We start from the raw sequence: 27,595 nt of genomic DNA, 5'->3' as shown, positions 1-27,595 counted from the left end.
CTCTCTGGACTCAATGGAGACCACTGCCCCCCCAAATCCAAGTCATCAGGTAACCTGAGACGGTCTCTGAACGGGTTCAGGTCAGTGGTTCAGAAACAGCAGGTCATGTGACCCACAGCTCCGCCCTCTTCCAACGTTACTTTCCTTCTTTTAAAGTGTGACTGGAGTGGATTTTTTAGGGTGGGGTTGTTTTTCAGTGGCTGGCTGACCCCCCCTACAGACACACACACACACACCACCACCACAACCACCAGTGTTGATGGAGGTCTGCCCCCCCCCCCCCCCCCCCATGACAAAATCTGAAAATGCTGCGGTTTCTATTGCAGCTTTTAATTGTTGCTGCATATTAAAAGCTCATAAAAACGAATGGGGGGGGGGGATCAACCATTACTGAGGGGTGGGGGACTGAATGAAGAAATCCATGGTGCAGGTCCTGAAGGAGCAGTCATTTGGGATTACAGATACAACAGATGCGATTAAACGCAGCAGGGCTGCAATTCAGCCACATTTGCAGGCGTCACATGATGCAGCAATGAAGCAGCAACGAGGCAGCAACGATGGAGCAACGATGGAGCAACAATGCAGCAACAATGCAGCAACGAAGCAGCGACGGAGCAGCAATGAAGCCGCAATCAAGCAGCAACGAAGCAGACATGATGGAACTGTGAACGTTTCATGTCTGTTCAAAGTTTGGATTTGATTTGCTGCAGATCATCTCTGGGGAGCAGAATCTCTGAAGGCTGCAACTCTGCTGCAGGACTCGGTTCTCCTGGAGGATTTGGACTTTCAGTCTGTGACCAACAGCAGATCTTTAGGAAACACCAATGTCATCCTGAAAGATTCTTCAACAAGAAAAGTTCGGTATGGAAGCCTGTTCAGACCTTCCATAAACGTCTCAGTGCTGGATGTTTATTAAACATCAGAATCTATGAGAAGCTTGGATGGACTTGATGACCCCCCCCCCCCCCCCCCCAGTGTTTTGGTGTTTTACTGAGATCCAATCCAAGCTGCAGGAGCTGAACTCAGAGGTTTCCATGAACGGATTCTGTCTCTGCAGGCGTTAAATATTTCTGTTTAGATGAAGAACTGACACAGAGCAGCAGCTGTTCTCCGTCAAACCGTCTCATCTGTTCACAACCTGAAGCTTCAGGTTTTTGACAGCAGAGCGACCCGGTTCGACCTCTGACCTCCAGGTTCCAGATCACCACCCAGAGAAAACAAAGTGATTTCTGCAGATTTGCTGGACTTTGAAAGGATAAACTCAGCGTCTTTGTGATGAACACAAAAGTCTGAAGACTGAGCAGAAACGGAGCACAGAGCAGAGACAGGAGGAACCGAGGAGGAGGAGGCTCCTCCACGGAGAAGGAGGCTCCTCCACGGAGAAGGAGGCTCCTCCATGGAGGAGGAGGCTCCTCCATGGAGGAGCTGGACACTAACCTGCAGCTCCAGCCGACAGCAGACCTTCACAGTGGAGACTCAGACGTGCCGCTCTGCGTCTGCTCCTCTGCACAGCAGACCCCCGACTCCTGCGCAGACGTGCTCCTGCAGGAACGTCCCCCCAGGCCCGCCCCCTCCCATCAGCCAGACGTCAGGATGGACCACCTCCATCCTCTGGGTTGCTCTTTCACCAACACAGGATCTGTTAAATCCCACCTTTTACTTCCTAAACCAGGTCAGAATCAGAGCTTCATGGTGCCTGAAGGAGCTTCAGCTTCTTCATGATGAAACCATCATCATCATCATCATCATCATGAACACATTCCAACCTGAAGACCTCGTTTTTGATCCTCCCCCCACAGGCGGGAGGGCTTCCTGTTGGGGGTGCACTTAAGGGCTTATCAGCTGATTGCTTCTGCTGGAAAGTCCCCCCCCCCTCTTCAATCCAAGAGGCTGCAGGAACATGACGCCTCATCAACTCCCCCAAAGGTTTCAGCTCTGCCTCCATACTAGGATTTGAACCCTCAACCTTTGAGTGCCGAGAACCGAGCCCTGAGGAACGCCTCAGGAGAAGCCCAATGCTGCAGCTGCTCCCAGAAACAGGGTGGAGTTAAGGCTTTAGTCACCCAGACGGGGGGGGGTTGACCACCTCAAGGGACGCCATTACAATGGAACGTAGCATTGGGGTGCGTTTGGTAACTATGGTGACGGATCCGTAAGGATCAAGGAAGTTGGATGCCCGAATGAGGTACGAGTGACGCTGTCCTGCGGCGTCTTTACGCCACGCTCTAGTCATTAAGGTGCGAGTTCTGGCTCCTTACCGGCCGATAAATGCTGCACGCACGTGGCGTGCACGTGATCCTTAAGTGCACAGGACGACCACACAAACTACACTCTGATTGGCTCATTTCCTCGTTTCTAACAGTCAGCGGGGAGCGTGCACGGATCACGTGCACAGCACTGACAGGGTCCTTGAACAGTCAGCAGGATTGGGGGGGGTGATAGGTTGGGACTGGGGTGTCAGACGACATGCATCTGCGTCACGACCTGCTTCAAGTCAAACAGATGAAGAGGTTTTCTAAAACACATGCTTTTTCCTCAGCAGCAGCTGAAGTCTTCCTCAGCAGACGGGGGGGGGTCGCGAGGGAGCGGCGCTCCAGCCTGGAGGAGGTGTCGAACATGGATGTGTGGAGGCTCTGGAGGGGCCCGCTTCCTTTTAGGGACATGGAGCCGACGCCTCGGTGGAGGTCTGCTCCAGTTCTTAGAAGAATTCTGTCAAGTTTTTCCTCCACTTGGCGTTTGGCGGTGGGAGGGGCCGGAGCAGATCCAGAAGGTCTGAGGAGAAATGAACATCCTGGAACGATTTGCATGGAGGAGAGGGTCTGCCAGGAAGGGGGGGGGTTCAGGCTCCAGCTTTGAGCTGTGCAAACGCATCAGAGTCTGCAGCTCCCAGACAAAAACACAGATAGAACTGTTTTTACTGGAAGGTCCAAAAATGGAGTTCAGGACTCCAGAGATGACCCGGCCCGGTTCATCTGAACGGCAGAATCTGGGTCAGAGTCAGAGAGCAGCAAACACGCCACGGAAACCTGGCAGGGGTTCAATTCTCCTGTTTGAGCTTCATCAGTAAAGTTTATTTGACTCATCAGAAGATTCTGATCTGCATGAGGATCCCTTAGGTGTGACTCTGGTTCTTTGATGAACTGGAGACCCCTCCAGGGTTAACCCCGCCTTCACCCAACGGGAGCTGGGATAGGCTCCAGCAACCATGAAGCTGATTAGGATCACAGCTTTTGGTTCCAGTTGCAGCAAAGTTGCCGTTTGTAGACAAATGTGCAGGAATTGGTTTCATTGGTGTGATTGCATGGCGGTTAAATCCTACTGAGAGTAGAGAACCAGCTGAGGAGGAGGAGGAGGAGGTTTCTCAGCAGGTCCTTCACTGCAGCTGAAGAAGGCTGGCAGCCAGAACCCGCCTGTTCCTGCAACTTCAGCCTCTTTAAAGATGAAGGGTTTTCAGTTTAAACAAAGTCCAGGCAGCTGAGAGATGAAGCTGCTGCTGAGGCGGCTCGGTTCCTGCAGAACAAACCAGGTCTGTCCAGGAGAAACCAGGAGCTGCAGGTTTTTCTATGTGGATCCTCGCTGTGGTTGAAAAGGTTGGCGGCCTCGGTCCCTTCAAGGCCTGACCAGAGCTCTTCTAGGACCGGCGTTTGGGGGTGGGGGCCTGGGCTTGCTCCGGGGGGGGGGGGGGGGGGGGGGGGGGGCTCGGGGACAGCTGTTTGACCACCGGGGGACAGTCTACCAGCCGTCCCCTTCCTCATATAACCTCATATTAGGGTGAGGGGGTGGGGGTTTCGCCTGCGATGCACCTCCTATGGTTGCCGTATGGAGTGGGCCCCCCCTCTTTTGGTTTTATTTGCACCTTAGACATGTAGGGCCCTTGGTGGGGAGGGTGAGGGGACATCACTGTGAGTAATCAGGAGATGTCCCCTTAGTGCCCTACCCGCCAATTTTAACTGCACCCCCCTTAGTACACACACCCCTCCCCCTTCAATATATACATCCCAACATAAACACACACACATGCACAAACACACCCTCTCTAACACACGCACCCAATTTTGCAAGGAAGGTGGGACCTCGGACCATCTGTCCCCTACCCCTTCCCTGGTGGGGGGTACGGGTCCCTTGGCAAAGGCTGCCGTGTCCCCTGGGTGCCGGTATCCTGGGCCCGGCGGTGCTCTCTCCGTGCGGGGAGGGGGTTCACATTACACCTGAGCCGGGGGTGTTCGTGTCCCTGGAAGGTGGGTTCAGGTCCTTGCCCCTGGGCGCTGGGCCCCGCCAAATTTCCAACTGTGGCCGAGCCTGGTCGGGCCATATTTACAACACCCCTTGTGGGCCTCCTTTTTCTCCGGGGTGCCCCCCTCCTGGGCGGGGGCGGCGGGCCCCTGCCTTGCTCCTCCCTGGACCAACCGTGGGCCGGGTGGGTGGCTGCCTGGAGTGCGGAGCGGGTCTCCCTTGGGGGGTCCTGGCTCGTACCTGGGGTTGGGGCGGGGGGGTGCCCGGAACTCCTGGGTGGTGGTGGGGTGCTCATCTGGGGCTGTGGGCGCCCTTCTCCGGTGGGGCCCTGCGTTGGGCTCTCCCGGCACGGCGGGGGGGGCTGCTCTCCTGGTTGGGCTGGGGCGGCGCTCTCTTTCCCTCCGTGCCTCCCTGCTCTCTGGCTCTGGGGGCCTTGCGGCGGTCCTGCTGGTCCCGGCCTGGGTGGCGGATTTGGTCGCCCGTGGGGCGATTGTCCCCTGCCTGCTGCCGTGTGGCGTTGGGGGGATTCCGGCTGCCGCTGCTGCTGCGGCGGGGGTCTTGATGTGGGGGTGGCTGGGCACTCTCCGTCCTTCTTCCATTCCACCATCCATTTTAGAAGGACATAAACACTCACCTGAGCACAGGTCTTAGCTCACCTTTGCACTAACAGTTTGCATGATTGAATGAATGAAATATTTCACACTAGTTGGTTTAAAGGCATAGGTATGCGTGTGAACACTATCTGTTTTGTGTGCATGTTGACAGGTGGACATTTTTGCAGCTAGCAGGTATGTTAACATTTGAGTGTGTGTGTGGACAGGCTCCGCCCTTTTTGTACTACATTTGAACCTTACCATAATGATAAACAACCAGTAAACTTGTTGCTGTATGCTGCTTCATGGTCTTTGCCCCCCCTATTATCACCCCCTACCCCCTCCTCTCTCTAACATCCCTCTCTCTTCTTCCCCTCTTTCCTTTTCCGTCTGGTCCAACACCAAAGATTTTCAGACATGATTGAAATTAATAAAGTTTGGCCTCAATTACAAAAGGGGTTTATTCAGACATACCTTTGGTTTGTCTGAAGATTAATAACCCCTCTTGTTAAAGCAAAATATGTCCAACACAAGAGGCCCTCAGCTCTCATCTGTCTGCCCAGCTGTTGGACAGGACAAGTTAAAAAAAAAAGAAGAAAAAAAAAAAAGAAAAGACGAATCCTCAGTCTGACCTGGACCAGAAGAGTTAAACCTTTAAATGTTCCTCTCCGGTGTTGCAGAGATCCATGCGAGAAACCCTTAAAAAAGGCTCAAACTGCTGCTGTTCCTTAACAGTAAAGAGTTTTATGTTGAACCTCTTTTGTTATTTACACACAAATTCAGATCAACAAGAAGGAATATAAATAAAACAAAAAACATTTTTGTTTTAAGAGGTAATAAAGATACGACTTTCAGAGACAGAAGTTCATGTATTTTAGTCAAAACAAAACTAAATTTGACTAAATAGTAAAGCAAAAACTGTTTAAACGTTGAGTTTTAATTTAAATGTTGGATTGGTTTAGTATAATATGGGGACACTTTTCCAGAAAATGTTACATTTTTCTTTTAACTTTTTAAAATCTACATGCTGTTCATAATAACTGCTCTTTTTTTACAATAAGTGAATGAAAAAAGGAATAAAAGAACAAAATAATTTTACCCAGAATCCCACAGATGAAGGCATTTCTCCTTCCACCACACCTGCTCCATGATCAACTCCTCTAAAGAGCGCCAGAACGTTAGTCCCACCTGTAACCTCTGACGTCATGCTGACGGTTTGGCTCCACCGCGTGGTCAGGAGGCGGTACTGCAGGGTCTGATTTCGTGACGGGAACTCGTGACGGTCACCCAGGAGGGGATGAGTCAAATATGGAGAACAAATTTCCCATTGTGGGATAAATCGAGTCAACTTTGTTCAAGAGAACGAGTTTCAGCGTTAAACCACGGTGCTACTCGGTTTTGTCTGACGAACTTAGGTTTCAAGGGGGCAACAACATGGAGTGTACTCCTGAGGGCTTGTAAGGCATCATTAACAAAGTGGTCATTTATACTAGGACTGATACTATGGGAGCTGGTCTCAGAGTATTTTCTCAGAATATCACTAAGTACTGGCTGAACTGTGTGTTTAAACTCAGACACAGAACGGTCAGTTAAGGTTCTTCTAGGCTGTTTCTTATTCACTGGGGCAGAAGGATGTTCCAGTGTAAACTGGAAGGTAATCATAAAGTGATCAGAAATGATGGGGTTAAGAGGAAGGACACTCAGCTGGCTGATCTCTATCCCATGGGTTAGAACAAGGTCCAGGGTGTGCTTATGACAGTGAGTGGGTTCATTCACACTTTGGGTGAAACCAACATCATCTAATAAAGCTGCAAAAGCCTTTCCTAGGCAGTCACTGGGGTCATCAACATGAATATTAAAATCCCCTTTTACAGGTTACGGTTATTGGCGTCTTTCAGGTAAAACCTGTCACAGAATGAAGAGTTTTTATGAAAGTGCATCCCAGCGTTCATCTCTACGACCACAGAAGTACAACTGCAATTTTGTAATCTGATTACAGCACCAACAGGAACCTCTTTAAGCAGTCCTTCCTGCTTGGGCGTTCCCATCTTAGGGAAGCAGCGGGGAAACATGGAAGCTCCTTCCTGTGGGAAGGAAGTCCTCAATAAGCTGAAGATCTTCATGACACTTTTCTCCTGTAAAGTCTGACTTCATGGTGACGTGTAGGGGCGGTTTAAAGCACCAGGAGGAGTTGAAGATGTGAACGGATGCAGGTCCAGGTCTGCAGAGCCATGGACTTCCATGTTAGATCAACAACCAGCAGAAGTCTGCAGGTTCTTGGCCTGTGCAGTACCTGACAGAGAAGGACAGAAACGTTCAGAGGTAAAAACACAAATCCTTCTTCCTGGTTTCATTTGGATCTTTCTGGGTTTGTGTCCAGACGACCGGACTTACATGTCCTAGAGGATCAGTGTCTCCATTTGACTTTCCGCAGCATACGGCACACAGGTCCTGGTAAAGGTGGGGGGTACGAGTTCAGGCCCTCTGAACAAAGAACAAACCCACGTTTGTCAGTGATGGTCTTCACAGAGATCCAGATCCTTTGGTTAACATGAAAACCTGCTGGTTTGGGCTACAGATACTGTGGTCAAGAAGAACTGGACCCAGTTTCCTCCTGAGCTCAGAACCTCCTGATGGATCAAACTCAACATCATTCAGAATCAAAGTGAAGAAACGTTGAAGGAAACGTGGTCTTACTGCTGAGGGCGGACAGGAAGACCCTGAAGAAGCGCTGGGCGTAGCCCCGCTCCTCGCCCCCCAGCCTGTCCAGGTGGACCAGGTGCTGCTGCACAGGTGAGCTGGCCAGCTCCTCCACCTGCGTCTGGTTGTAGCGGCGTCCGACCGTCAGCACGAACACCGGCATGCGGCTACAGTGGGCCACATCGGTGATGTTTGAGAGCCCGCTCTGGTCCTCGGAGGCCGTCTGGGTCACCAGCAGGATCAGGAGAGCCCTCTTCCGGCGGGTCAGGCCCGCTTTCGGCAGCACCTCCCTCAGGGTGTATTCCAGCGTCTGTCCCAGCAGGGAGGGGCCGCCCTGCTGCCTCATGTTCTGGAGCAGGTGTCTCTTCATCAGGTTCTGGTTCTGGAAGGTCTGCAGGCCGAACTCCAGCGTGGGGGCCTGGGCGCCGCCATGCTGGACCACGGCCACCCGGTCCCGAGGACTCACGGCCAGCTTCTCCAGAAGCAAGACCAGGAGCTGCTTAACACTGGCAAACTCACCCGGCTGAACCTTGCTGGACCCGTCCACAACCACACCCAGGTCCACGCCCACCTCCTGAGGGGGGGGCGGGTCCTGGATGAAGGAGCAGTCCTCAGATGGTCTGCAGGGGTCTGCAGAGACAGGACCACATCTGTCAGGAAGATCAGGGGCCTCATTTGTAAAACTTTGCGTAGGATTTGCGTCAGAAGTGGCGTACGGATGAAACATAGGACGTGCGTACGCACAGAAATATTGGGATTTATAAAACCGTGCGCACGCACATCCTACGCATCTTTCCCTTAATAAATCACAACCAATTCTAAATGCAGCGCAGCTTTTGTGGCCTCATGACACGCCCATAGTTGCCCATAAATAGTCCGTGAAACGCCCACAAATTAATATTCATTGATTGAAACCATGGCAAACACAGAGAGGAAATGAAAAAAACGTAACTTCACTCAATGTGAAGTAGAAGTTATCGTTGGCGAGGTGGAAAAGAAGAGAAAGTGTTGTTTGGAGGGCACAGTGTGGGCATTACTAATGCCAAAAAGGCACGTGAGCGGCAGACGGTGGCAGACGCCGTAAATGCTGTAGCCTCACAACCTCGGACCGTGGCCGAAATAAAAAGCCCGCAGAGGTCCAACAGGAAGTCAGAACCGGCTCATAAGCCACTCGTCCTCGTTTGCCAGCAAGTCTTCTTGCTGTCTAAAGATGCGTTCACTCCCAATTCTTCCATTTGCCACATCTTCTAAGATCAGCCATTGTGCGTCATTACGCATTGTGATGGGGCATTTTATTTCCCTCCATTTAATTACATCTGACAAGCTGCAGATGTCGGTAATAATCCACGTGGAAATGGGAAATTGATCAGCAAATGTAATTTCTTGTTGCTTTCTGAATGGCTGAGACATACGCCATACATTGTTTCATCAAAAATAAAACAAACTAAAGGCATATGCATGAATACCATAATTCTGTAGCTTATGAAGAAATGTTTTACTATGAAAACAACTTTCCCCAGTGGACAATAAGTACGTCTGTCCGTCCATCCGCACCTCTATCTGCTCCTCCAGACGGACACATTGAGGAGAATATCAGTTTTGTACATTATTTCGTTCTGTTAACTATATTATTTATGATGAATTGCACAACATGCCAATATTGCAGAACATATTTCACTTTTCTTTCTGCAAATATGTGTTCATTTGAATTTCTGTTGTAATTTTCGTTTGATTTTTTTGTTTGTTTCACTGCTGATCGATCAAACGGGTGTTTGTGTAGCTGTTAATTGTCAGACTTTCTTTGTGAAGTCTTCATGTTATTTCTGAGAGGCAGGATTGTCATTTTCACTTTCACGTGTTTCTTCCATCTGCCGACGGTGTCGCCGTTTCTCATTTCACCCGTTTTTGTGCGTACGCCTGGGTCAGAGCGTGAAGGACCGCACATTTTCCCGTCAGGTTTGCTTTTTATAAATCTCAACTATTGCGTAGAGAGTGGCGTACGCCTTCTTTTGTGCGTACGCAACCTTTAGAAATGAGGCCCCTGGTCTAAGATTCCGAACAGGTTCACAGAAAAAGATGAAACCATAAAGTCCTGGAACCAGAAGGTGTCTGAACTCAGAGGGAACGTAGAACCGACACAGAAACCTGCAGTGAAGCAGGACCTTAAGAAATGGGCGGGGCTTTCCTAACAGCTTCTACAGGAGCAGAAATGGTGGGCAGTGTCTCCACAGAAAAAAACATGAAAGTCAAAGCCTCTGTTCCATTAAAATGATTTGAAGCTGGTTTGGCCAAGAAACCAAAACGATGAAGAGGAGCAGCCATGGACCAAAGATCAAAGATGAAGAAGCGGAAGCAAAAGAAGACCTGGGCTCTCACAGGTCAGATGACCACAGACTCCGTGATGATTTCACTTCAGCACCGCCACCTTAGCGGCGGGATGAAGGCCCTGTCAGAGGATCACACACCTCCTACAGGCAGAAGCAGTATCGCCACCAGAATCACAAAGGTCCATCTGAGAAGGAACTCCAGGCTCCCAAAGGGATCCAGATTCCAGGTTTACACTCCGCCTCCACAGGAACAGACCTTCAGGGCGTCTGGATCTCCATCCAGGACTCCGACCCACAAATCCTTCCCAGTCTGGACACAAACCATCTGAGATCCAAGCCCTGAAGAGCAGGAGACCTCAGCTCCTCTCTGATGATGATGAGGAGGAGGAAATCCTGATTCAGGAGATGATAACGCTCACATCAACTTCCAAACATCTGATCTTAGTCCAGGCTTGTGGACGGTTGATAAGAAGATAGTTCTGCCTTTTTCATGTGAAACGTTTGTCAGAAATGAGAGAAGCCGCATGAACGTTCAAACACCTCCAACCTAAAACACACCGCAGATCTTTCAGAAGAACACGGAGGTCAGGCGAAAGCTCACCAAAGTTGATGGCACAGTTCCTGACCTTCCTTAACCCGGCAGCCAGGTCCTGCTGCTTCTCCAGAACCGTGAAGATGGAGTTCCCCGTGTCGTCCGCCTGAGGAAGAACAACAAACACTGAACCTTTCTGAGGAGAGGAAACCCAGAAATATGAACAAAGACAGGGCAGACCTGTGGACAAAAGAACCTTATCTTTCTAAAAAGCTTCTCTAGAAGTTTCAGAAAAGGTGGAAAAATTAGGAAAGAAATCCTCACAAACCTCCTCAGACCTTTCAAACTTTTCCAGAACATCACAAATCTTCACAGACATTTATAGACCTTAAAATACTTTAACAGAACTTCTCAGACCTTCTTGCAGTTTCCACAGCTCCTTACCTCCATGGCTCGTGCGATGCGAGGGTCTTTGGTCAAGGAGACCACCACCGGGACGATGTTCAGAGCGCGGTACTCCATCACGGCTGTCACTACCTCTTGGATGTCCTGCGTCTCTCCGCCGGAGAAGAAGACGGCCACCTTCCTCATGTGCAGTCCGGCGCGCACATGCTTGAACACGCTCTGACCCACGAAGCGCATGGCGGCTCCAAGGTGGCGCTGGAACGGCGAGGGGCTCCAGGGGATGTCCTTCAGAGCTGCCGTCAGCTTCTGGTGGTTGGAGTGCTCGTGGAAGCGGATCAGGCGCATGCTTCGTTCGTGGAATCCCATCACAGAGACGCGGGCGCCCGTCGGACAGCTGCTCTGGGCGAGGGTTACGCCTTGCAGCAGGTGGAGGAGCGCAGAGCGCTGCAGCTCAAAGCTGGACGACGACACACCACTGGACAAGTCCAGAGCGAAGACCAGCTCGGTGGGGAGGACCGGAGACCCAGACTCACCTGGACAGTGAGAAGATGAGAAGAAGTGAAGGACATCACTGGAAACCAGGAGACCTCCAGCTTTTGGTAGTCAGCCTTAAAGTAACCCTGCAGTGAGGAGATGAAACAGGAGTGATGCTCTTTCAGGAGTCTTCCTATCTTTGTGTTTTCCTCTCAGTCACAGGACAGCTGCTCTGTGTTTCCAGTAACCGCTTACCTCCTCCCCGTTTGTTCAACAGCTTTGTGTTAGTCTGATCCTTCCTCTGATCAGATTAGTTTGGGTTTTTCTGTTTATTTCTATAAAGTTTCTAATTCATCTACTCTGCTTGGATCCCCAGACATCACAAATGAACTTTATGGGAAAGACGCGTTACCTGGAAGGTAAGTGTGAATGTAGATGTACAAACAGGAAGTGGAGGACTAAAAGAACAGGAAGTGGAGGACTAAAAGAACAGGAAGTGAAGGACCAGGAGAACAGGAAGTGGAGGACTAAAAGAACAGGAAGTGAAGGACTAAAAGAACAGGAAGTGAAGGACCAGGAGAACAGGAAGTGGAAGACTAAAAGAACAGGAAGTGAAGGACTAAAAGAACAGGAAGTGGAGGACTAAAAGGACAGGAAGTGAAGGACTAAAAGAACAGGAAGTGAAGGACTAAAAGAACAGGAAGTGAAGGACTAAAATAACAGGAAGTGAAGGACTAAAAGAACAGGAAGTGGAGGACTAAAAAGGACAGGAAGTGAAGGACCAGAAGAACAGGAAGTGGAGGACTAAAAGAACAGGAAGTGGAGGACTAAAAGAACAGGAAGTGAAGGACCAGGAGAACAGGAAGTGGAAGACTAAAAGAACAGGAAGTGAAGGACCAGAAGAACAGGAAGTGGAGGACTAAAAGAACAGGAAGTGAAGGACTAAAAGAACAGGAAGTGAAGGACCAGGAGAACAGGAAGTGGAGGACTAAAAGAACAGGAAGTGAAGGACTAAAAGAACAGGAAGTGGAGGACTAAAAGGACAGGAAGTGAAGGACTAAAAGAACAGGAAGTGAAGGACTAAAAGAACAGGAAGTGAAGGACTAAAATAACAGGAAGTGAAGGACTAAAAGAACAGGAAGTGGAGGACTAAAAAGGACAGGAAGTGAAGGACCAGAAGAACAGGAAGTGGAGGACTAAAAGAACAGGAAGTGGAGGACTAAAAGAACAGGAAGTGAAGGACCAGAAGAACAGGAAGTGGAGGACCAGGAGAACAGGAAGTGGAGGACTAAAAGAACAGGAAGTGAAGGACTAAAAGGACAGGAAGTGAAGGACCAGAAGAACAGGAAGTGAAGGACCAGGAGAACAGGAAGTGGAGGACTAAAAGAACAGGAAGTGAAGGACCAGGAGAACAGGAAGTGAAAGACCAGAAGTAGGACTGAGTGGATGACGCTGATACTCCGTCCTCTGAGGACCAGCAGGTTTCTGGTGGCGTGATGGACGTACCACGACTGCAGACTGTGGAGGAGGAAGTAGAGCTCAGTCAGCCACATTCAGCATTTTTCTTTTAATCTCGAAGCTTAACTGACTAACAGGACAAACACAGAAATGGAAACAAACAATTTTTTCCTAGCATGTATTTTCTAAGAAGCAGAACCGAGGCAGAAGAACGTCTATGAATATATGAGAAAAATGTCTTTTGGGCCGATCTGTTCATCAAGCAGAGAATCTGGTAGAGATCCACAAAGACTCAGACGTTTGGGAGAAAGCATTTCCACCTTGGTTGTGTTTTAGGTAACAAACATAAACAGGAACTGAATCTGATTCTGATCAGAACCTTTTCAGACTTTGCTTTGGAAACACAGGCTCCGTCCGTGGAGCTGAAGGATCTCCACCTCCTCTGCTGGACTGTTTGAAATCAAGCCGAGCTTGGAGCGGACATGTTTTCCTCTTCCTCACTCACCACAGTTCTCTCTGATGAAGGCCGTCAGTTCACACTTCTGCAACAATCAAGCAAAGCTTCTGTTGAAGGATTCGGTCTTTGTTAGCGTCTCAGGTGGAGTTAAGGTGGACTTACGGTCCTAGCTGGAGCCCCAGGAGGACCTTTTGGTCCCTGCAAACAGGAAACAGGAAACTCTCAACACCTAAGAATTGTCGCGACAGGAAAAGCTTCAGGAGGATGTGACGTTCTGCTGGACTCACTCGATCTCCAGGATTCCCAGGATCTCCAGACGCTCCAGCTTCTCCCGGCCCGCCTGACCTTCCCTGCAGGAAGAAAAGTAAGCAAGCACCACTCCTGATGGTTGTAGGCTCTGATGGTGGGTCAGCCCCCACTCACCCCTCCACCTGGGCCGCCTGCAGGTCCAGGGTTCCCTTTGGTTCCTTTAAACCCGCCTTCTCCCTGATCAGGAGAAGAACAGCCTCATCCAGCTTTGAGCTAAATGAAGGATAGGAACTGCAGAAAAACAGAAAGACTCGCCTGAAGACCAGGATGACCCGGGAACCCAGGGTGTCCCTGCAAGGAAAACAAGGATGACGGACAGCTTCATCACACAGTGGTCCTCCTTCCATCACTGGAGTCTGCAGCCTGATTTAAGCAGGAAGCTGGTTAGAACGTTCTGAAGGATCGAGTCCTTTAGACCTTTCTAACCAGCTTCACAGCGGAAGTTCAGCTGGAAATCTTCTAATGAGATCCAGCTGTTGAAGGCTTCAGGTCCTTCAGATGAAAACCTTCTGATCTGCTTATGAAGATTAGCAGCCAGACGGAGGTTTCCTGTGGAGACGTCAGTCTCCGCCTCCTCCTCCAGTGTTTGCACAGCAGTCACTGATGGAAACATATCTATTAGTAGAGACGACTCTACCTTTGCTCCTGCAGGTCCAACCGGTCCAAAACCAGCACTGCCGTCCTGACCCTGAAACAGAGTCAAAGAGCAGAAGGAGGCAGGCTGAATGTCCACCTCCAGAACCCCAGAATGGGTTTCATCTGCTTTATTCAGCTCCGTTTCTTTTTTTCCTGGTCCTGATCAGATCAGAGCTGAAGGCCTCCTGTGTCCCACAGACTTTACTGCTCCGTGAGGAGTCCTGTCACTTCAGCCACACGAGGTGTATATTTATATAAACCCCTTTGGGATTAGAGGCTAAGCTTTGTTTATATGATCGTTTGTAGACATGAGAAAAACGAAGAGAGAAAGTGAGAGAGGGATGTTAGAGATGAGGATAAAAAAAGAAAGAGGAGAAAAAGGGATTAAGGAAGCTGGAGGAAAAAATAAAGAAGTGTGTGTGTGTGTGGGGGGGGGATCCCAAAGCAACAACCTACTGGAGTATTATCATTATTACTGTCAGCCAGGTGTGCATGTTAGTCCAAAGGGGGCGGGGCCTGTCCACACACTCAAATGTTACAAACATACCTGTTGGCTCCAAAAATCTTCACTTACATAAATGTCAACATGTACAAAACTCCAGCTCACACGCACGCACAAACACACACATGTCAAGCATATCATTCCATCATCCATACTGTTGGTGCAAAGGTGAGCTGACACCTGTGATCAGGTGTTCTACTGTGGTGGATGACAGAATGTAAAAAGAGAGGGGAGCGCCCGGTTACCCCTCCCCAGAGACCCCCGACGAAGGCGGGACAGCAGTTGTTTTTTTCTAAAGACGCACATGGATCTGTCTGTCTGCAAGTGGATGAATCAGAATGGGGCGGAGCAGGGAGCTTCCTGGCCCCGCCCAGCATATTTGCCATGTCACAAATACGATCAAACCGCTTTTTTCTGTCTGCTCCTGATTCACATTGAATAAAGAAATACTTGGAAACACAGTTTTAATCTTAATTACCTTTTTTTTTGTCCGATCTCCATCATCAGAACATGCTAAAAACACGTTTTTCACCTGGGCGGGTCTTTTAAGGGAAACTGATTCAGGGATGAATCCGTGCCACAGATTCTAAGCCAAACTGGTTTCTGAACTCTGTCAGAAGTGGAAACATCTTTTGTTACATACCGGAGCTCCTCTGGGTCCCTGAGGTCCTGCTGCTCCCTTCAGACCCGGTTCTCCTTGGTGACCCTTGAACAAACAAGCTGGATCAAAACGTCTGGTAGTGACACAAATGTATCTTCTCATGTTCCTAACAGCCAGACCGTGTAGAAGACGGGTTCAGCTGTTCATGAAGACCAAACCCTAGATTTCCAGACTTCATGTCGTCTGGTGGTTCTGCAGCCGTTCCATGAGGGTTTCAGGAACGTCTAACCCGCTGAATGGAGAAGCTTTGGTAAAAAGCTGAGAACCTTCTTTTTCTAAATCCAGAGACCTGCCTGATATCTTTGAATGTGACCTTTGAATTACTCTGGGTTCAGGAGCTAACCGTGACCACCCTGAGATGACGACCACCTGAAGATGAAGATGATGACCACCTGCAGATGATGACCACCTGAAGATGATGACCACCTGAAGATGATGACCACCTGAAGATGATGACCACCTGCAGATGATGACCACCTGAAGATGAAGATGGTGACCACCTGCAGATGATGACCACCTGCAGATGATGACCACCGGAAGATAAGATTGATGACCACCTGCAGATGGTGACCACCTGCAGATGGTGACCACCTGCAGATGATGACCACCTGCAGATGATGACCACCTGCAGATGATGACCACCTGAAGATGATGACCACCTGCAGATGGTGACCACCTGAAGATGAAGATGATGACCACCTGCAGATGATGACCACCTGCAGATGATGACCACCTGCAGATGGTGACCACCTGAAGATGAAGATGATGACCACCTGCAGATGATGACCACCTGAAGATGAAGATGGTGACCACCTGCAGATGGTGACCACTTGCAGATGATGACCACCTGAAGATGATGACCACCTGCAGATGATGACCACCTGAAGATGATGACCACCTGCAGATGATGACCACCTGAAGATGATGACCACCTGAAGATGAAGATGATGACCACCTGCAGATGATGACCACCTGAAGATGATGACCACCTGAAGATAAGATTGATGACCATCTGCAGATGATGACCACCTGAAGATGATGACCACCTGCAGATGGTGACCACCTGAAGATGAAGATGGTGACCACCTGCAGATGGTGACCACTTGCAGATGATGACCACCTGAAGATGAAGATGATGACCACCTGAAGATGAAGATGATGACCACCTGCAGATGATGACCACCTGAAGATGATGACCACCTGAAGATAAGATTGATGACCATCTGCAGATGATGACCACCTGAAGATGATGACCACCTGCAGATGGTGACCACCTGAAGATGAAGATGGTGACCACTTGCAGATGATGACCACCTGCAGATGATGACCACCTGCAGATGATGACCACCTGAAGATGATGACCACCTGCAGATGATGACCACCTGAAGATGATGACCACCTGCAGATGAAGATGATGACCACCTGCAGATGATGACCACCTGAAGATGATGACCACCTGAAGATGATGACCACCTGCAGATGAAGATGATGACCACCTGCAGATGGTGACAGCCTGCAGATGATGATCACCTGCAGATGATGACCACCTGAAGATGATGACCACCTGAAGATGATGACCACCTGAAGATGATGACCACCTGCAGATGATGACCACCTGCAGATGAAGATGATGAACACCTGCAGATGATGACCACCTGAAGATGAAGATGATGACCACCTGCAGATGATGACCACCTGAAGATGAAGATGGTGACCACCTGCAGATGGTGACCACCTGCAGATGATGACCACCGGAAGATGAAGATGATGACCACCTGCAGATGGTGACCACCTGCAGATGATGACCACCTGCAGATGATGACCACCTGAAGATGATGACCAACTGAAGATGAAGATGATGACCACCTGCATATGATGACCACGTTAAGATGATGACCACCTGAAGATGATGACCACCTGAAGATGATGACCATGTTAAGATGATGACCACCTGCAGATGATGACCACCTGAAGATGATGACCACCTGAAGATGAAGATGGTGACCACCTGCAGATGGTGACCACCTGAAGATGGTGACCACCTGAAGATGATGACCACCTGCAGATGGTGACCACCTGCAGATGATGACCACCTGCAGATGATGACCACCTGCAGATGGTGACCACCTGAAGATGATGACCAACTGAAGATGAAGATGATGACCACCTGCATATGATGACCACGTTAAGATGATGACCACCTGAAGATGATGACCACCTGAAGATGATGACCATGTTAAGATGATGACCACCTGCAGATGATGACCACCTGAAGATGATGACCACCTGCAGATGGTGACCACCGGAAGATGATGACCACCTGCAGATGATGACCACCTGCAGATGATGACCACCTGAAGATGATGACCATGTTAAGATGATGACCACCTGCAGATGATGACCACCTGAAGATGATGACCACCTGAAGATGATGACCACGTTAAGATGATGACCACCTGAAGATGATGACCACGTTAAGATGATGACCACCTGAAGATGATGACCACCTGCAGATGATGACCACCTGAAGATGAAGATGATGACCACCTGAAGATGATGACCACCTGAAGATGATGACCACGTTAAGATGATGACCACCTGAAGATAAGATTGATGACCACCTGCAGATGGTGACCACCTGCAGATGATGACCACCTGCAGATGAAGATGATGACCACCTGCAGATGATGACCACCTGAAGATGATGACCACCTGCAGATGAAGATGATGACCACCTGCAGATGATGACCACCTGAAGATGAAAATGATGACCACCTGCAGATGATGACCACCTGAAGATGAAGATGGTGACCACCTGCAGATGGTGACAGCCTGCAGATGATGATCACCTGCAGATGATGACCACCTGAAGATGATGACCACCTGAAGATGATGACCACCTGAAGATGATGACCACCTGAAGATGATGACCACCTGCAGATGAAGATGATGAACACCTGCAGATGATGACCACCTGAAGATGAAGATGATGACCACCTGCAGATGATGACCACCTGAAGATGAAGATGGTGACCACCTGCAGATGGTGACCACCTGCAGATGATGACCACCGGAAGATGATGACCACCGGAAGATAAGATTGATGACCACCTGCAGATGATGACCACCTGCAGATGATGACCACCTGCAGATGATGACCACCTGCAGATGATGACCACCTGAAGATGAAGATGGTGACCACCTGCAGATGGTGACCACCTGCAGATGGTGACCACCTGCAGATGATGACCACCTGCAGATGGTGACCACCTGCAGATGATGACCACCTGAAGATGAAGATGGTGACCACCTGCAGATGATGACCACCTGCAGATGATGACCACCTGCAGATGGTGACCACCTGAAGATGATGACCACCTGAAGATGAAGATGGTGACCACCTGCAGATGATGACCACCTGAAGATGATGACCACCTGAAGATAAGATTGATGACCACCTGCAGATGGTGACCACCTGCAGATGATGACCACCTGAAGATGATGACCACCTGAAGATGAAGATGATGACCACCTGCAGATGATGACCACCTGAAGATGATGACCACCTGAAGATAAGATTGATGACCACCTGCAGATGGTGACCACCTGCAGATGATGACCACCTGCAGATGATGACCACCGGAAGATAAGATTGATGACCACCTGCAGATGGTGACCACCTGCAGATGATGACCACCTGCAGATGATGACCACCTGCAGATGATGACCACCTGAAGATGAAGATGGTGACCACCTGCAGATGGTGACCACCTGAAGATGATGACCAACTGAAGATGAAGATGATGACCACCTGCATATGATGACCACCTGAAGATGATGACCACCTGAAGATGATGACCACCTGCAGATGATGACCACCTGAAGATGAAGATGGTGACCACCTGCAGATGGTGACCACCTGAAGATGATGACCAACTGAAGATGAAGATGATGACCACCTGCATATGATGACCACCTGAAGATGATGACCACCTGCAGATGATGACCACCTGCAGATGATGACCACCTGAAGATGATGACCATGTTAAGATGATGACCACCTGAAGATGATGACCATGTTAAGATGATGACCACCTGAAGATGATGACCACCTGAAGATGATGACCACGTTAAGATGATGACCACCTGAAGATGATGACCACGTTAAGATGATGACCACCTGAAGATGATGACCACCTGCAGATGATGACCACCTGAAGATGAAGATGATGACCACCTGAAGATGATGACCACCTGAAGATGATGACCACGTTAAGATGATGACCACCTGAAGATGATGACCACCTGAAGATGATGACCATGTTAAGATGATGACCACCTGAAGATGATGACCACCTGCAGATGATGACCACCTGAAGATGAAGATGATGACCACCTGAAGATGATGACCACCTGAAGATGATGACCACGTTAAGATGATGACCACCTGAAGATGATGACCACCTGAAGATGATGACCACCTGAAGATGATGACCACCTGAAGATGAAGATGGTGACCACCTGCAGATGGTGACCACCTGAAGATGATGACCACCTGAAGATGAAGATGGTGACCACCTGCAGATGGTGACCACCTGAAGATGATGACCACCTGAAGATGAAGATGATGACCACCTGCAGATGATGACCACCTGAAGATGATGAACACCTGAAGATAAGATTGATGACCACCGGAAGATGATGACCACCTGCAGATGATGACCACCTGAAGATGATGACCACCTGAAGATGATGACCACCTGCAGATGATGACCACCTGAAGGTGCAACATGCACTTATCATTTCAGCTGCCAATTAGAAGTCCAACCAGAACTACGGGCTACAGATTTTCTTCTGACTTTGAACCGGAGGATAGAAAGTCAATGTTTGTCTTAGAACATCAGCGGAGATGCCCAGGTCAAAGGTCATAGATGAGTTATAATGCGTGCCTTCTGTCCATTCGGGCCATGCCACCCAGCTTGTCCCGGTTGTCCTGCTGGTCCAGGTCTTCCCTGCAGGAGAAGAAAACTGTCAGATGAGTCTTCATAACTCCGTCCAATAAACCCTTTTTGCAGTCTGGCGGTGTCGCAGTTCTTTTGTTGTCTTGTTATGTCGCGGTTCACCCTTCACGTTCTCAATACATGTAGTTCACCTTTTACAATGTCAATATATCGTGGTACAACTTTCACGGTCTCACTATATTGGACTTAATCTTTCGCGGTCTCACTATATCTCGGTTCACCTTTTGGTGTCTCATTGTGTCACGGTTCACCTTTTGCTGTCTCCCTAATAAGGGAGGGAAACTCTGTAAACGGACCCCTATAGGTAACCTGGTAAAGTGAACTGGCTTTGGTACATTTGGATTTTCCTGCAGTCCTCACACTCAAACCTGCAGAGTTTTAGATCAAAGTTTTTATTTAACTTTAATTCATAAAGGTTTTTTTATACACAGACTTGCATGAGCACCCGTGCACAGGTTGAATGGTCCTACTGGGTTCAAACTTGAACAGAGTGATGAGGAGGAGCGATGTGAAGCTCTCACCTGAGTCCCGGGGGAACCAGACATCCCCTTCGGCCCTCTGTCTCCGCCTTCTCCCCTGGGTCCCTGCAGTGACATCATCAATCAAGCGACGGGTTGCAAACTCGTCGACTTTTCAGCTCCAAAGCTGCTGCAGCTGAAACTCAGTCTATTTGTCATTAAACAGCAGAAACAGGGACGCTGCACCACAGACATAGAAATCTCATGTTTGATCTTCATCCTCCTTTGAAGAATCAGACAAACTAAACCCAAAGAGGGCGGGGTTTGGACCGACTGAAGACTTTAAGCCATTAACTATAAATGCAGGCGATGAACTTTAGTCGTCATATGAGCCAGATGAAGTTCATTTCCTGCAATAATGCATGTGTGACCGCTTAGAGCTGAATGTGGTTGCCGTGGCAACTGGTTTTATTCTGAAGGATTTGAAGGAGGTGCAGATTCTCACTGAAGCAGAAACGTTGAGTTATTGTGAAAAAAAAAGCATGAAAAGAGACTAGAACAGAACTGAGACCAGGTGACTTATTAAATTATCTGAAAAATAGAACTGAATGATTCTAAATGACAAGCAGTCCTTCCCAAAAGGTCCCATGAGCAAACTCAAAATCTGTTAGGAAGCAGATTGTCCTGGCCTTCGGGGGGGGGCAGCCATTAAAATGTTTATGCTTCGAGGATCAGAATCAGACGCACACGCAGAAAATGGTTAAATCTTGGTGTCCATGTGTGGCCGTCATGACAACGCTGTTGGAGGCCACATGCAAAATATGGTTTTGAAAAGGGCCAGCAGAGGGGCCACACTTTGGACATGCCACACGTAAGAGGCATTGAGGGGACCCCAGCAGACCCCAGAAGAGACAGCAGGTGCACACCGGGACCAAGGACTCACTTGTGGACCAGCGGTCCCTCGAACGCCTGCTCCTCCTGGAGCTCCTCCCCCACCAGGTGACCCCTGCAAACACAGCATACCGACACAGGAAGCTGCACACGCTCCTCCACATGCGGACCGGCCCTTTCCCCTCCTCCTACCAGCTCTCCGCGGGGGCCTTTCCAGCCGTCTGGACCCTGCAGAGCAGAGAGAGATTGAAGGGGGGGGGGGGGGTGAATATGTTTGTTCTCCTGTTCTAGTGATTCAGCTTCTGAGTTCTCGTTAGCAGCCGTCCCTCTTGTCTCAGCTGCTACTTTCTTCTTCATTATCAGTGAAGCTTATTAATAATGAGGTCAGAGGTCAAACATCTACTGGAAGATCAAAGTCCTCCAAAGAGATCCAGCTCAGACCAGGACTAAAGAAAACTGGAAAACAGGAGATCCTCCAGGAATGCAAAGGAGAGAATCTGAAGGAACCTCCACGAAGAGAAGGATGTGGAGAAGTTCTGGACAGAACCGGGTTTGGACTGATGAGGACTCACCCTGCTTCCAGGTGATCCCATGGGCCCCGGGCCCCCGTCGGCTCCAGATTCACCCTGTAGATGAGCCACCGGCAAAAAAAAGTGTTGTTAAAGATATACAAAACTGGTACACAAAAACAACGTCACGTTCATCACGGGGTAAGTAATTGTGTGTCTGTGGTTGTGTGTCTGTGGTTGTGGGTCTGTGCATCTGTTGTTGTGTGTCTGTTGCTGTGTGTCTATGGTTGTGTGCCTTTGTTTGTGTCTGTGGTTGTGCGTTTGTGATTGTGCATCTGTGGTTGTGCGTCTTTGATTGTGCGTCTGTTGTTTTGTGTCTGTAATTACGCGTCTATGGTTGTGCGTCTGTGATTGTGTCTCTGTGGTTGTCCGTCTCTGATTGTGTGTCTGTGGTTGTGTCTGTGTCTGTGGTTGTGCATCTGTGATTGTGCGTCTGTTGTTGTGTGTGTAATTTTCCGTCTATGGTTGTGTGTCAGTGGTTGTGCGTCTTTGATTGTGCGTCTGTTGTTGTGTGTCTGTAATTTTGCGTCAATGGTTGTGTGTATGTGATTGTACGTCTGTGGTTGTGTCTATTGTTGTGTGTCTATGTTTGTGTGTCTGTGATTGTGCGTCCATGGTTGTGCGTTCAGCTTTCTCTGGGTCTGGTCACTCTACTACCCGTCCTCTGCTAGTTTCTGGTTGGTCTTACTGGAACCCCTGGAGGACCGGGTTCTCCTTTGGGCCCCCTGGTGGCGCTGTGGGCTCCTAGATCCCCCTGGTGAAGAAAAGACGTCCTTAGCTGTGCCAGACGGTCAGATCCACAAACACACTCAGGAACAAGACTCTGGCTGGAGGCAGTCTCGTTTTGATGTTCTGGTTCTTGTGTTCCTCCCAGAGACATTCTCAGATGGGAACTGACAACTGATCTGGTTTGTTCTTCCTTTTAGACAGTTGAGAAAAATCTGTCTTCTTTGAGGTTTTTAAGGTGAGACCATCGGCTTCACAGTCAGCCAGCCGTTGCAGGAAGACCACCGGTCACAGTGTTGGGGGATTTGGGGAGAAACAATGAAGACCCTTCTGTTGTTCAGAGAGGAAGCTCACCAGATCTCCACGGTGTCCTCGCTGTCCTTCAATCCCATGTTCCCCGTTGATACCTGGGGCTCCCTGAGGATGACAGGGAGGAGATGCTAAGCACGGTGCCTGAAGGAAGAACCGTGGACTACATGGACAGATGGATTAGGACTTTACTGGACTCCCAGGATGTCCTGGTTCTCCTGTGATCCCGTCATGTCCGGGGTCTCCCTGGAAACATGGAAACAAAGCACAGCTGGAGACGTCTGAAGGTCCCGGTTCCACCATTGCGTGAGCCGAGGATGGACAGATCAGGTCAGCTGATGTTTGTTTGTGGACTTCAGTTCATGCAGGGTATTTTCAGAAAAAGAGGAAGTCAAAGAATTGAAGACAAAACAATGAAAAGAATAGATTCACCATAAACGACTGAACAGAACCTCTACAGAACCAAGTCAACATCTAACTTCATGAAGGACGGAGACCAACAGGTTTAAGCGTTTTGGTGTTTCATAAACAATCTGCCTGATTTATCAGCAGACCCGTCAGAAGACGCCAACGTTCTAGCCTAGATGTTTCTCTGCTCATCTTCAGGACTTCTTCACATTCAGAGAAACCTTCTGGACTTTGACTCTGGAACATTCGGTTCTGTGAAGACAACCACAGATGGAGGTTGTTGACATTTGAACCTGTTCTCCACGGACGCCGTCCAGTCCGTCCTGTCCTGCTTCACCCTGCAGCATTGGAGAAGAACCAGCTGTTACATTCTCTGGTGATGAAGGACGCGTTTGTTTAGAACTTTTGGACATCTCTTACCCTGCTGCCGGTCAGGCCTCGAGAGCCCTGAAGAAAACAAAGAGAACTGTCAGATTCACAGAAGTCAGCGTATGAAATGTGTTTTTTCCTGAAGCTAGCGTGTGAAATGTTGGATGTAGGAAAGCATCATCAGACATGAAACCTGAAGCCTCATCACTTTTTCTTTCACTCTGATCATTTTTTAAATCAGCTTTAGTCCAACATTTTCTGAGGGAGTGGTCTTCACTTCTGATTATCCATCCATCCGTCAATAATCCATCATCCATCCATCCATCCGTCCATCGAGGTTGGGAGGCACAGATCGATCAGTAAACTCAGATCTTTGTCTTCAGATGGAGCTAATTCTGCACCACATCAAATGGAACAAAGTCCCACTGAAGACAGATCCATCAATCAATGTTAAGCTCCGCCCACCATCTGTTAAAACAGTACACCCACATCCCAGAATCCCTGAGGGAAGTTCAGAGAGAAAATCAAAGTTCTGTCTGGGATTTTCTCTCCAAACCACAGCAGCTGATTTCTTTCAGATGTTTCTTAGTTAATGTCTGTATTTCCAAACGCCTCCAGATCTCCAGAGGTGTTTCAGAGCTTTACACGAGAGAAATCAGGGTTCCCACATGCAGCAGGATGTTTGTCCTCCATCTCCTGGTTTCTGATGTCTGCTGTTGAGCTTATGGGGGATTTCTGCAGGACGTCAGAGGTTAAGTCAGGACAGACGCATGCAAGGAGGTTAAAGACTAGTTTGGTTTAGTTGGAGAAGCTTCAGATGGTCTCCAAGAAGCAGGTCAGTGATTGGTTCACTTATCAATCACCTGGTTTGTCCTGACGTGTCAAACTTTCAGCAGTAGAGATAAATGCACGCTCCCCTGGTTTTGAAACACAAACCCCCAGCCCCCACCCCAGTAACACAACAGCAGCATTATGGGAGTGAAGGTCAGGAATCCTCCAAAAAGGCCACGCCCCCTGTTAAAGTCAATTCCAATGAAAACAGTCCTGTACCTTCTGTCCTCTGGATCCAGGGCAGCCCTGGGGGCCTGGAGACCCGCTTTGACCCGGAGGACCCCTTTCCCCCTGCAAAGACAAGAATAAATGAGATGCCCCCCCTCCCAACATTAAACACAAGGCATTCAGCAGGAAGTCCAAAAAAACTTGAACCTAAGACTGGAACAACCAGCCAGCATTAGGGGGCGCTATAATCAAGGACAGAAAAATCAGGAAGAAGAAAAGCGTGAACTCCTGCTGGTCCTCTGATGATCACCTCTAGAGAATCTCCTGCAGCTCCTCACTGCTCCTCCTCTCTTCTGCGTTCACACAGAAGCTTTTTCTTCTCAGACACCTTTGTTCCCGCCCATAAGTCTGTCCATCCCATCTTCCTCCACTCATCCAGGACTGGGTCGTGGGGGCAGCAGTCTAAGCAAAGATGCCCAGACTTTCCTCATCCACTTCCTCCAGCTCCTGACATAGTCTCTCCAGCGCGTCCTGGGTCTTCCCTGGGGCTTCAGCCCAGTGGTCTATTCCCAGAACACCTCCCGAGGGAAGCACCCATGACGCATCCGGACTAAATGCCTGAGCCGGACTTTCTTCTCCAGTTCCGTGGCATAGACTTTCCCATGGAGGCTAAGGAGTGTGACTACCCAGTAGTTGGAACACTACTCCTCCATGAACCGCCACCTTAACATGGTGGAGGAGTTTGAGAGCTCAGTGATCCCAGGAGGTAAGCTGTCTGGGGCTTTTGCCCCTGGACAAGTCACCAAGAACCTGTGAAGAACCCATATGAGAGGAACAAGCAAGGACCCAGTTATGTCGTCAGGATTGGCGTCACTGGGGCCCCACTTTGGAGCCAGGTCTGGGGCTGGAGCTTGCAGGTGAGCGCCTGGGGACCAGCTCAGAGGAATGACCTGGAACCACTCTCCCATGGATCCACAGCCTGTAGGAGACTTGAAAGGGGCCGATGCAAGTCAAAGGCGGGTGTCTCGGCGGCCCAAACTGCGGTCATGGAACTTGGCTTGGATAATGAGTACATCATGAAAACAAAGCTAATCCAAAGGATTGAGATGAAGTTCAAAGGTCTGAACTGCTTTTTCAGAAAGGTTAAGATTTAGAGAATCAGACACCAAAACGAGGAAAACCAGTTCAACCCATGTTCAGATTAAAACGTGTAAAAGTTGGCGGAAGGATGAACTTACAGAGATTCCCTCCTCTCCAGGAAACCCCGGCCAGCCCCTCCATCCAGAAGAACCCTGGCAGGAAAACAACCAGCTGAAAGGTTAAACAGCTTTTTCTCCCAGAAGACTCTTAAGACGGCTAAAGACCAGATCTTTCCAGGAACCTTCATCCCAGGAATGCCGGAAGGACCACGGTCGCCTGCAGGTCCTGAACACTGGCACATGACGCCGCAGCAGAGCCGATGTGCCGCGTCGCTCTGTGGATGGAAAGCAGAGGTCACCGACCGGCGTGGCCTTCTTGTGTTCCAACCTGGTTCTGTGCAGCAGCCGGTCAGCTCACTATCTGCTGGAGGATGATGCCGCCGATGCCGGGCTGGCCGATGCTCAGAGGGACGTCGTACCCAAACCCTCGACCAAACTCCACCATTTGTAGCTGAGCGGGGTCAGCCCCCGCCAAGGCCACAGTGAGCAGAACGCTGACACCTGCAGGCCAGAGAGAGCAGCCCTCGTTACCAAAACATCACAACAATGAAGGTCAGAAATCCTTTTGGCTCCACCCATCTCCGATAAAAGACAAGAGGGATTTGTGTTTGACAACTTTGGATAATTAACCACCCGAGGTTACATTTTCATCCAAAACCTCAGTTTCACAAACTGTTTGATGGTGAAGGTGAGCAGCTGGAAGAAGAGGACAGTGACGATGAAGATGAGGGTGGGATTAAGGCCCTCCCATCAGGTGGGACAACGAACATGGAAATGTGGCTTTTACCAGACTTCTGCAGCAGGTCTGACGTCTGCTCCAGCTTCATCACTTCCTCGTCGAGACCATCTGAGAAGATCAGCAGCACCTGATGGGAAGTCCACCACAAAGTCTTGGTTCCGGTTCTGTGCAGCTGACCACGTGAATCTTTACATTGCCCAACAACTGGTTGGTGTTTGTCTGTCATTACACATTCTCAGGGAACACAAACCTTGACGTCAGCTTCGGACTTCTCTCTGAAGTTCTTCCTGAAGAAGTTGAGAAGAGTAGAATTGAAATAAGTGGGCTGTGACCACTTGTTCAAAACCTCCCTTAACCAGTCCTCCTTAAAGCTTGCATTGTAGCGAAGGAATCCATCAGCATCCACCTTGTGGAAGGAGATGTTTGTGTGGACGGCGGCAGAGCACCACAAGTCCTCCACTGTAGAAATGTGACGCACAATCTCCTCCAGACCAGGGAGGAAGGTTTTAAGAGCTTTACCACTTCTGGTACCACTTCTAGAAACATCAAATCCTATGAAGACATCGATCCTGCAACCTGCAGGACAGAGAGGATGCTCGTGGACAAAGAAGATCAAAGCA

The 27,595-nt window shown here is 49.4% G+C and overlaps 2 protein-coding genes across 5 annotated transcripts in view; both read right to left on the bottom strand.

The window, feature by feature from the left end:
- Positions 1–1,548, bottom strand: part of LOC101173335 (collagen alpha-6(VI) chain) — a 43,210-nt gene extending 41,662 nt beyond the window's left edge. For both annotated transcript variants that reach the window (XM_023964474.1, XM_023964475.1), the window contains exon 1: positions 1,438–1,548. The gene's annotated coding sequence lies outside the window, so the exon portion shown is untranslated. The remainder of the gene's footprint in view (positions 1–1,437) is intronic.
- A 5,046-nt stretch (positions 1,549–6,594) lies between these two features.
- The window catches only part of LOC105356067 (collagen alpha-6(VI) chain), a 36,950-nt gene continuing 15,949 nt past the window's right edge, over positions 6,595–27,595 (bottom strand). The window contains exons 9-37 of one of the 3 annotated variants that reach the window (XM_023964317.1): positions 27,226–27,551; positions 27,024–27,102; positions 26,595–26,737; positions 26,419–26,511; positions 26,276–26,329; positions 25,089–25,160; positions 24,090–24,116; positions 23,963–24,007; positions 23,454–23,507; positions 23,307–23,369; positions 22,915–22,980; positions 22,230–22,283; positions 21,850–21,885; positions 21,710–21,772; positions 20,830–20,892; positions 20,237–20,299; positions 15,270–15,332; positions 14,126–14,176; positions 13,744–13,779; positions 13,603–13,665; positions 13,467–13,529; positions 13,342–13,377; positions 13,228–13,264; positions 12,771–12,782; positions 10,830–11,323; positions 10,455–10,551; positions 7,524–8,156; positions 7,221–7,310; positions 6,595–7,119 (exon numbers count right to left, since the gene is read on the bottom strand). In XM_023964317.1, coding sequence (XP_023820085.1) covers positions 7,234–7,310; positions 7,524–8,156; positions 10,455–10,551; positions 10,830–11,323; positions 12,771–12,782; positions 13,228–13,264; positions 13,342–13,377; positions 13,467–13,529; positions 13,603–13,665; positions 13,744–13,779; positions 14,126–14,176; positions 15,270–15,332; positions 20,237–20,299; positions 20,830–20,892; positions 21,710–21,772; positions 21,850–21,885; positions 22,230–22,283; positions 22,915–22,980; positions 23,307–23,369; positions 23,454–23,507; positions 23,963–24,007; positions 24,090–24,116; positions 25,089–25,160; positions 26,276–26,329; positions 26,419–26,511; positions 26,595–26,737; positions 27,024–27,102; positions 27,226–27,551 — 2,963 coding nt within the window. In that variant the 3' untranslated portion in view covers positions 6,595–7,119; positions 7,221–7,233. Of the gene's footprint in view, positions 7,120–7,220; positions 7,311–7,523; positions 8,157–10,454; positions 10,552–10,829; positions 11,324–12,639; positions 12,783–13,101; positions 13,265–13,341; positions 13,378–13,466; positions 13,530–13,602; positions 13,666–13,743; positions 13,780–14,125; positions 14,177–15,269; positions 15,333–20,236; positions 20,300–20,829; positions 20,893–21,709; positions 21,773–21,849; positions 21,886–22,229; positions 22,284–22,914; positions 22,981–23,306; positions 23,370–23,453; positions 23,508–23,962; positions 24,008–24,089; positions 24,117–25,088; positions 25,161–26,275; positions 26,330–26,418; positions 26,512–26,594; positions 26,738–27,023; positions 27,103–27,225; positions 27,552–27,595 lie in introns of those variants that run through there. The other 2 variants (XR_002874954.1, XR_002874953.1) reach the window with 2 other exon arrangements.

The sequence above is a fragment of the Oryzias latipes genome, chromosome 16, assembly GCF_002234675.1.
Source record: "Oryzias latipes chromosome 16, ASM223467v1".
Taxonomy (NCBI): Eukaryota; Metazoa; Chordata; class Actinopteri; order Beloniformes; family Adrianichthyidae; genus Oryzias; species Oryzias latipes.
The sequence above is the reverse complement of the archived record's forward strand: the minus strand, read 5'-3'. Positions and strand labels throughout refer to the sequence as shown.